General features: G+C 49.6%; 1 protein-coding gene across 1 annotated transcript; it reads right to left on the minus strand.

Moving 5' to 3' along the window:
- Positions 1–203: 203 nt before the first annotated feature.
- On the minus strand, positions 204–5,758 carry DBX1 (developing brain homeobox 1). Its single transcript, XM_039725049.1, has 4 exons — positions 3,557–5,758; positions 2,993–3,094; positions 1,164–1,366; positions 204–811 (listed from the first exon to the last, which is right to left on the minus strand). Exons 1-4 carry the CDS (start codon positions 4,143–4,145, stop codon positions 437–439), a joined length of 1,269 nt encoding a protein of 422 aa, XP_039580983.1. The 5' UTR covers positions 4,146–5,758; the 3' UTR covers positions 204–436.
- Positions 5,759–10,359: the final 4,601 nt, after the last annotated feature.

Here is a 10,359-nt window from a genome sequence, read left to right on the forward strand (position 1 = left end):
AATAGAAATGATCATGCAATCTATATTGTATTTTTGATGATCTTTTTAGCTGGGGGATAGAAGTTTCCTTTCCTACAGGGAAATTTCCCTTTCCTCCCTACTCTACAGACAGGAGCTGCCTGTTGTCTGTTTTTTGGAAGAAGCAAACCATTGCTTCTTCCGAAAAAGATTGGTTGCTAAACATGAGCAACTATTGATTGCTAAGCAGAGAGAGTTATGAAAAGTTGGGCAGATATTATGAACATAAAAACCTCTACACAGGGCAACAAATGAGGAGTACCAGTGGGAAGAAAGTCTTGCAGCTATTGTGATAAAGAACCTGCACTGAAGAAGCATGTGGACATTGGGGTGGGACAGCACCTCTTCAATTTATAGCACTCTGGTTTATTTACATCTTTGCAGTGTCCTCGTGTGATGGAAGGGGCAGGCAAGTGATCTAAGACACTGTTATCTCCTCCTCTTCTTCTTCCCCTTCATCATCCTCTTCCTCTGAGTCTGAGAAGTCTGAAGGTTTGCTGGGGCTGCTAGAATGGGATGGAGAAGGAGATATCTGGGAGTCCAGTCTGTCCCTCAGGTGTAGATGTTCTGGGGACTGGTGGTAGGTTAGGGGATGCCGGGGACTGGGGGGGCACACAGGGGAAACTTCCTCCTCCTCCTCCTCTCCTGAACATTTCTTGCCTACGTCACTGAGGTCTGGGTGAGGGTTGAACTTGGTGGGTAGGGTCTGTTCTCTGCAGCCGCCAGAGGAGAGGAGCTCTCTTTCTTTGGAGTTCCTCCATTTCATCCTCCTGTTCTGGAACCAGATCTTCACCTAGGGTACAAAGCAACAAAGAAGTGAAACAGTTCAGTGAAATGTACCAGAAAAGGTGGTTTTGGCTGCACTCTCAAAGCCTCTCAATGCCCATACTAAAGCTAACAGGAGCCATAGAATCTGATCTTTGGAGGAGCCTAGGAGAGAGCTCAGGGGGAACCAAGCTGGTCCTATTCACCCAGCTGGGAATTGTGACATTTTTGGCTCTGTAACTTGTAACCTGTAACTTGCTCTGGGTGCTCTCCCTGCTCCCATCCCCTTCTCCCATGCTTCTCCCAAGCTGCCCCTGAGGAGTGGGGGATCTTGGCTCCCCACACACCCTCTGCCCTCCTCCACCTGGGGCCCCTCTCACCTGTGAGTCCTTGAGGCCCAGCTTGGCCGCCAGCTTCTTTCTGTCGGGTTTGCTGATGTACTTCTGCTTCTGGAACATCTTCTCCAGCGCCTTGCGCTGCACGTCGGAGAAGACGGCGCGGCGCAGCATCCCCCGGCGGGGCTTGCCCCGGGCAGCCAGCGGCCAGGAGAAGGTGCCAGGGATGGGGACCACGGCGGAGGCAGCTGTGGGAGGGACACACGGCACTGAGCGGAGCGGGACCGGCCCCGCCATCCCGCGCTGCCCTTCGGGAGGGCACTCATCAACCTGGGGCCGTGAAAAGGAGCTTTAGGCTTAACCAACCGTCCCCCTTTCAGGCGGTGATCTATCAACTCACATGTGGAAAATAGGTCAATGGTGGCCGGTTTTGTTGGGAGATTCAAAGGTCCCCGGCCTGAAAAGGCAAAGCTAGGCGTACCGGCTAAGATAGAGGTATAATAAAAAAGCTCTCCCTCCCACTCAGAAGCATTTGATTTTTTTTTTTTTTAGATGCTTTTATCATTTCAGATGCTTTATTATGCTGGAGATGAAAATGAGGACTTTTCTGGTTCCGAACAAAACAGCTCCTCTTCAGATGCAGTTTTGATCAATCAGTATTCATCTTTTTATAATAATCTCTTCTCTCTTCCTCCCCCCTGCTCCAAAGTTGGAGAATTCAATTCGAAGACATGAAAAGTTGCAGCTAATTAGCACACTGCCTGGTTCCCAATGGCATTAGTATGATAAAAAAGGGCAGAGTTTCGCCTTAAAAAAAAAAAAAAGAGGGGGGGAACCTCCCCAAGAGAGACAGAGATGCTAATGAAGCGTGAATGGTAATTGTGTAGTAATGAACTAACAGAAAAAGACTGAGGACAAGCAGCTAACGCCATATATTATTGGAACAAAAGAGATTTACACTTTCAAACTAAACACAACGGCATGCCAGGCTCCTCGGGAGAATACTGATGGCACAATCGTCTCTTTCCCCAAATAATTTTCATTAAATGGACATGAAAAGCTATTTATAAAGCTCAAGTTGTTTTTGTTAGGCTATTCACATGCTGGAGAAAGGAAGCAAATTCCATTATCCAGAGGATGAATAGAAGAGCTTGGGTTAATTTTTTTTCTCTCTCTCTCCCTTTCCCTGTTTTCTTTTTAAATTCATAGCTTGTTTGTGTAATTCGATTTCAGTGATTTTTTTAATTGTTCTCTCAGCATCATAATATTTCGGTGCTGCAGCAATCACAGCTCCGTGACCTGCGTTCTCTCCTTTCCCGTGTTGTTTGACGGTGTAACCGGGAAGGTGGAGGACGGAAGAGTTAGTAGGCGTGGGAGGTGATGGAGCAGAGGGCAAGGACGCGCCGAAGGTGGAGCAGGGCAATCACACCGTTCCCGCAGCGCGCTGGACCCGCCCGTAACGCGGAAAGGTTTGGGGGACACCGACGGGCTCCGTCCCTCCCTCTCCCTCCCCCTCCCTCCCTCCCTCCCTGCGCGGGCGCGGAGCGCGGGCGGCGGGAGCTGACCGCTCCTCGTGGTGCTGAAACATCCAGAGGGAGGGAGGGAGGAGGGAGCGGGGACCCGCCTCGCCTCGGGACCGTGACAATCCCGGCTAATTTGCGGATCAGCGGGGGGAGCGGGCAGGGAATGTCAGGCAGTCACTGCGTTTGCTAAATCGGGCAGCAAATTGGCGCGACTGATGCTTGAATGTTGTACTCCCTCCAACCTCTGAACTGCAGCATAACCCCGCCGGGGGCAACGCAGAGACGGGGAGAAATCACCGGCTGTGCCGGCAGAGGGGCCCGCCCGCACACAGGGACATTTCAAACACTCACCTGGGAAATAGGAAGATCTGAGAAAGGGCTGGAAGGATCCTTCAAAGTACGGAAAGGAGAAAGTCTTTGGCGGGACGCTCTGAAGCAACGCAGGGGAGGTTTCTAGTAAATAAATAAAATCATGTTAGTCGGAGGGTAACCGCCAGCTGGATTCGACCGAAGGCAAGGCTGGGTTCTGTCGCTCGGTCTGGAGACCAGCGCTGTGGTACTTTTAGAAAAAAATGAAAGAACCACACCGAACTCGGAAGGGCCGAGGGAAAGAGGCACCTTTGCTGGTTTTGCCAGCAAAGCGGCACCCGTGAAGACAGGGTCAGCCAGAAGACACGGCCGGAGGACCCCTCGTCCCCGGGACCCCTCCCTCCGCCTGCTCCTCCCGTCCGTCCCGGCCGCCGGCAGCTCTGCCCCTCGCCCTGGAAACCCGAGCGACGCCAGAGGGCTCTGCAGCTCGGGACGGGGTCCTGCCTCCCTTTCCTAAACCGGGTCCCTGCGCTGCCCCCCGGCCGTCGCCCCCTCCTGCGGGCGCCGTGTCCCCAGCGCCCGGAGCTCGGGCTGCGCCCCGCTTACCGGCACGGGGCGTGGAGGAGAGGATAGCGTTGACTCCAAACTTCAGGAAAGTGGAGTCGTTGCTGGAAGTCTGTGGCGAACAGATCCTCCTGGAGCCGGTGGTGGTGGAGCTGGGGAGCTCCGGCGTCCCCGAGTCCGTCCTGGCCGCCGAGGTTGGGGGGGACATGCTGGGCGGGGGGGCAGTCCTGGGCAGGTAGCTGGTGGGCCTGCTGATCCGGATCAAATCTTCCACCAGGAAGCTGGAATGGCTGGAAAAAGCCGACTGCAGCGACTGAGGCAAGGTGAGGGAGGGGGTCGGCCGGAGGAGGCTGGGGTAGACGGCTGGAGGGGCGATGAGGCTGGGGAACATCATCGCAGGGGCCGTCCGCGGAGCCGGGCTGGGACCGCTCGCCTGCTTGTTTGTTTGTTTGCTTTTGTTTTCTGCTTTGCAAACGTGGGTTGGTAAAGATCCAGCCAGCGAGTCTGGCGGAGTTCTCTCTGCCCCTTCCTCGTGGACCATGGGTTTTATAGTGGTCAGCCCCGCTGAGGCTCTTTCAAAAGTGACAGCCCCAACAATGGGGTTCAACAAAGTTCTCCACTTGAGCTTCATTCAGGGCGAGCTCCCGGCTTCTCTATTGGTCCGGAGCTGCAATTTATGATTGGATTAGACTTCATAAGCAACCGGGGCACAATGGCCCCGCCACAAAGAAAGTGTAGTCATCAATTTTGCATATTGACCGCCTCTTTGGAATACAGCGCTCCAAAGGCTCCCAGCAGGGTTTTGTTCAGAGGCAATACACACAGGCTAATTAAATGCCTATTTAAAAGTTTCAAATGACATCTTGCCTCGTAGAAAGGGAATTATTTAAAGAAAGCACTAAATTTATTTGCCGCTCCCCTGCTGAGTTTAGGAAATAAATCAATAAATATTCATAGAAACTTATCTGCGGACTCTCAGAAAAACACGGGTTTTGTGGATTTGAAAATACAAATTAGAAAACGTGGAACTAAGCTCTGTTGAGGGAGAGACACGTTTGGAGAGTGGATCCCACGGTGGTTTGAACATGTTCTGCTCCTGCTATTAGTATGAGGCAGAATTAGTGCGTGTAGATGGGGTTGGTTTTCTATCTGCACATCAAAGGTCCGGAATAAGGCATATTTGCCGTGCCAACCTGTCCTTTCAAGATCCGAGCTTCGGATCTTCGTGTACTTGTGTACAAAAAGTCTCACGTACTTGTGCTCAAAAAGTCTCCGGTACTTGTGCTCAGGCGAGAGGTTTGCCCACACCGAAATGTGAGCCTTGGTGTGGCCGGTGAGAACTCTGCTCCCACAAAATCTGAGTATTGCACACAGGAGAGATCTGGACACCTCTGTGGGACCAGACCAACCCCTTCAGGGTTCGCAGTCTGTTGCTCGTCTGTAGCTTATCTACGTTCAAAATAGCGGGAATCACTACCCTCAAGCTGAGAAAATGAAGACAACTTTGTAGCATTTGGATCCTTTTGGCTGAAGCTGTCCGAGCTACTCTGGGCTGTGTCAGTGTCGGATGGCTCGAAGCAGCCAAATTCACCTGATACCGCCTCTTATCTGCGCGTGTGTGCGGGATTTCGGAACGTGTATTGCTCAGAAGGAAGGTGTCTCTGCGACAGAGCCCGGAGTCCCCTAACTTTGGTGCGAGGGACAAATGGCATCGTCTAACGGGAAAGTAGTAAATAGGGATTTTTCTGGCAGAGAGTTTTTGTTCGTGGCGGCAAATACGGAAATAGGCGCAAGTGTAGTTAGTTTCCTTTGAAGGTGCGTGATGAAAGCGACTATTGAGAGTGGTTTTACCTGATTTCTCTGTTAAAGACTATAACAGATGTGTTAAATGTCCTATGTTTTAAAAGCACCCTATTCAGCCCTTTGGTGTGTCTGAACCTTTGCAAGCAGAAGTGTGCAGCTCAACCATGCAGCCTTTATCCTATTAACCATGAACTAACTGTCACCTTCAGCTGTTTTCCCTTTTTACTTTTTAACACAAAGCTTTCTCAAAAATCTTATTAACCAGCTTTATTTCTCTCGATGGTTTTTGTCCGGACGTTTTGTGTTGGTTATCTCCATGTCGATGCTTTAACCATTCAATAAAAGTGCATCTGCGATTTATATCACATTAGGGAAGAAAGAAAGTCTGTTAAACCTCTCCCTTGATTCAAATCAAAAAGTTATTTATTGGAGAGGACGGAATCAGCCCTGGAAGCCCTTATGATCCTGACAAGCTTTCCCGGCGCTGTTCGCCGGCCCCCAGCAGACGAACACCTGCAGACCTGACTTGGAAGGTCTGCCGTCTGAAAGCGTCACTTTGAAATAAAACCTCGCTGGCGTTTTCCCCCCGCTCCCCAGTTTTGTTGGTCTTGATGCTTAACAGGTAAAGAAAAAGGGGAAGGAAGGCGTGGGCAGAGGTCAGGGGGCTCGGGCGGGCCGTGCACCTGCCCCTCGGCCCGCTCGGGCCCCGCGGTGCGGGGGTGCCGGGGTGCGGGGGTGCCGGGGAGCGGGGGCTGCCCGCCCTGCCCCGGGCTCCGCTCTCCCCTCACCCCCGGCCAGGGCGACCCGGGTTATCCCAAGCCCCGTTTCTGCGCCGCGCTGCTCTCAGGGTGTTACTGAGCGAGCGAGCGGGACGGTAGCGAATGGAAAAGCGAACAGGTCTTTCCCGTTTAATAAAATAATTACCTGGCACCCCGCCAGCTCCCGGTCCCATCTCTGTACCCTGCTCCCTGCCCCTCTGGCCACCGCCCCCCGATCCCGGCGTTTCCCAAATGAGCTCCGCCCGGGCTGTTCCGAGAACACTTCGTTTTTTACAGTCATTATACGTTTCCTTTGAGATGATTTACTCCTTTCTTTACATATACATTGGGGGCATTTTGTCTCACTATAGACCAACTGCTGCTAATTTCTCTGGTTTTAAAAAAGAGGGGCTGACATTTTCTGGAAGGTTGGGTCAAACACATGCTGGGGCACGCGTGGACCGGGTTCCTTGTGATGCGTCTGAGCACACTCATAAAGAATTCCTTAAGCACCACGGCAAAAGGGACTAGACATCTATTGAAAGGGAAGATAGACCATAAGAAACCAAGAAATCAGACGAAAGGATCTTATTTTAAGAGATCTCCTTTGGAAGTTCCTTTTCAAAGGCAGTGATCATTTAAGGAAAGGGAATTCTAATGTCTCAGGATAAAACCTGTGACTAATGCCGTTTGACCTATGCTCGGGCAGTTTTGTGTTTCCTGCCATTCATTTTAATGTCGTTATCTTCAAATTTATTTCTTAAAAGTCACTCACTTTCTTTGTCACGGGAACTTTTTTTCCGGGAAAAAAAAAAAAAAAAAAAAAAAAAAAAAGAGCCCAAACTCAAAACTGCCGGCGGGTGGGGTAGGGAGGGGGAGGTGCGGGCTGAAGCTGCGTGTGTCCCGGTCCGAGGTTGGTAATCCGCATGAAATTGGGAGAGCCAGCACTTCAAATCCGGAGACCAAAGGGCTGGGCAGGGCCAGGCCGGCGCCCCCCGGCCGCGCAGAGCCGCGCTCGGCGCCCATCGCTCTCCCGCATCCCCGGACGTCTCAATCACCGCCACGGCGCGGCCCCACGCGGGACAGCCCTGCCCCCGCCGGGCCGCTCCCCGCAGCCAGGTGGAAGCCGAACTCCTCGGCCCTCCCTCCCCAAGCCGGGAGCCGCTCCACACGGGACCAGCCGAGCCCCACTCCGCACGCCCCAGGGCTGCCCGGGGCCACGGTGCCCGCTCCTTCCTCCGGAAAGCTGCGGTGCAAACGTGTGTGTGCGCCTTTTAGATGTTTTCTTATCCCCCCGACATCCCCTTCCTTTTAATTTTTTCCCCTCCTTTTTTATTTTTTTTTCCTTTTTTTTTGCCGCCGGAGAGGGGGAGGGATGCTCCTTCCCTGCTGTGTCTCAGCCCCCTGACGATGCTCATCGACCACGCCGGCAGCTTGAATGGAGGCTGCGGGGGCGAGGCTGTATTAAGACACCTAAGTCTTCACCTTTAGAATTCAAGCACAAGGAACAGTAACTATTGGTTCGTTCAAAGCTCTTCTAGATCCCCCCTTTTCTTGAAAATCCTTCTATTGTGCCAATCAAGCAGATGGTTTGCAGGAAATATAGCTTGGCCCCAGTGACCGAAACTAATTTTAACTAGCTTTCCAAGCCTGGCACGTTTGTTTTGCTCTTACAAAATAGCTAAAAAAACAGCTGGCAAGGGTGAATTAAACCCATTAAAGACACATTTATAAGAAATTATATTCACATAGGATGCTTGAAACCCCCCTAAGAGGGGAGAGATGAGTGCATTGAAATGAAAATGTCCCCAAGCACACTACCCTCCTTAACATCGCCTGAGAGTCTCAAAACATTTTACTAAATAGATTAACTTGACTATTGTTTTGCATCACATTTATCAGCTTCATTAAGTGAATAGCTGAACAAATATATTACGCATGCATGAAAAGCTCTTTTGGGGGCTGCCTTATTGTGTCCTCAGCCCTGACAGGTGGTTAACTGTGTTTCTCTCTCCTCTCCCCCTCTCTCTCTCTGCGCAAAGAAAGCGGGATCTCGGACAGAGTGCACAGCCCAGACTTGGCAAAGGGACCTCGAGGGGAGAGTTACTTTCTTTTCCCTCACCATTCATGCTGGCCAGCCCAGAGCACACACACCCTGAAATGGAACCAGACGATCTGATCATGTCAAAAGTAATTAACTTTAGTTTAGTCTCTGTGTCTTGCTCATGCTTTACTAACTCCTTCCAAGCCCGTTTAATTTGCATATTTTCTTCCAAATTTGATTATTTTTGTCCATTTTGTCCTTTTATCCTTTCCCCAACCTCCACCTTTATTTTAAAAAAATAATCTGGGGTTGAACAATCACTCTTCTTTCTTCTCCATTGATCTATCTAATAACCACACAACTTCCTTAAAAACAACTCCTTTCATGAGCTAAGATTGGCATATTTTGGAGACCTAGGATTTGCAAAATAAAACATGATGGTTTATTTGTTCCCTCAATTTCATGTTTTCTTGGCCCAGTGGAACCTTTCTGGGAATTGGACAGAGGCAGTTTGGATTTCAGATGCTGGTGGACAGGGTCCTGCTTGTTTCAGTTGTGGTTTCTGCCCCAAGGATTTCCAAATTAAACTGTGCAGATGAAATGTGGAGGAGGATGACAGAATACCAAATTTGCCAATTTATTTTCTCAAAAACATGTTTCTCTCATGTTGCTCAAGTAGGTCAGAAGAATTAAAAATCCTTTCGTCTTTCAAATAATTTCTTAAGAGTACTTCTGCCTCCTCACTGCAAACTGAATTGTGGTTCTTTGCTTATCGCAGTGGCAAATTTCTCTGCTGACTGATCTGCTGAAATCTCTTTGCATTGGGCATTTTTAAGTATTGTGACTTGAAACTTTCCCACTCATTAAGACCCAACTCTGTTCCTCACTCTCCAGGTTATGACAGGAAGGACAACCTTCTTTGGAGGACAGGACTCCCAGCACAATTCAGCAAGAGAGTGAGTATGTTTTGGGGTGGATTTTACAAAATCTGGGAGTTTGTTGTCATCTTGAACTGAGGGTCCTTGAGCCCACACACTACCTGATGTCTGGCACAAGAATGGATTTAAAGGCTGCTCTCTACCCCTCTGCCTGATGGAATATCACACAAGGACCTCTGTCTCTCAGAGAAAGAAGAGAATTACTATTTGACTACCTGTAGGATAAACCCAGGACCTTCTCTTGTTTATACACCTTTTCTTAAAAGGGCATCAACCCTCAGCCCCTTGAATTCTTCCATGTCAGCCAGCTGATGCTTCACATTATTTGGGCTTAAGTCTCTCTGGGAAGGTTTAAGAGGGAGACTCAGAAGAGAGATGCTGAAGAGAGCTGGGGTCCTGTAAGCACATTTCCTAATGAAATGCCCTCCCCAAGCTATGTGCTGGTAGCCAGAAGGATGGTAATAGGCTGGGAGGCTCACTTCGCTCCTTGTAGATGAAAATACATTCAGATGTCATGATTTAGTGGGGAAAACAGCTGTTGTGGGGTGAGTGTTTTTCTCTCTGAGCCCTATGTGAAGGTGCTGAAAGGTCCTTTAACAGGGATTAACCTGTGATTCATTTGGTGGGACCCAAAGCCATGTGATAAGGAAGGAAAGGAAACTCAAACACTGTGTAACAGTTCTTTAGTAAACACAAGTGCAAAATTTCCTTGTTGGGTGTCCTAGTTTAGGAGGACATTGGGATACTCTAATGCTCTCACAACTGAAATGGGGGAAAAAAAAAAAAAAAAAAAAAGACTTCCAAGGTTTTTGATCATCAGATTCCCTGGGCATTTAGTGTTTTCTTCTTGTAATTATTGCATTTGTAACCTTGTCCATTAAGGTGATGTGTTTGCTGTTAAATTGTTCAGTTACAGACCATGCCCTGACCATGTCCATGTCTACAAGGTTCTGCATCCATAGATGATGAGATGTAACTGTGTGGAGCTCTTTAATAAAGACAGAATGCTTGGTTTCCAGAAATACTAAGCTGCTCTTGTAGATGTTGATGTGGAGTGTGTTTGATTTATGGAGCTCTGACAGAATGACAAACTACCCCCCATGTTTCACCTTCACAGAATCAAAAAGAAATGAGTTAGCAAGCCCTGGTCCATGTGGTCCATGTGCTCTGCTCCTGGTTACTCTGTGTAAAATGGGAAGTGAGATGAATGAAAACTGCTGTGTTTCTGTTGTCCCTTGGGGATGCTTTTACCAAGTGAGCTGCTTCAGGTACAGAAAACCAAGGAGCAATAATGCCTGAGGA

This window comes from Passer montanus, unplaced genomic scaffold, assembly GCF_014805655.1.
Source record: "Passer montanus isolate IOZ18808 unplaced genomic scaffold, ASM1480565v1 scaffold54, whole genome shotgun sequence".
Classification (NCBI taxonomy): Eukaryota; Metazoa; Chordata; class Aves; order Passeriformes; family Passeridae; genus Passer; species Passer montanus.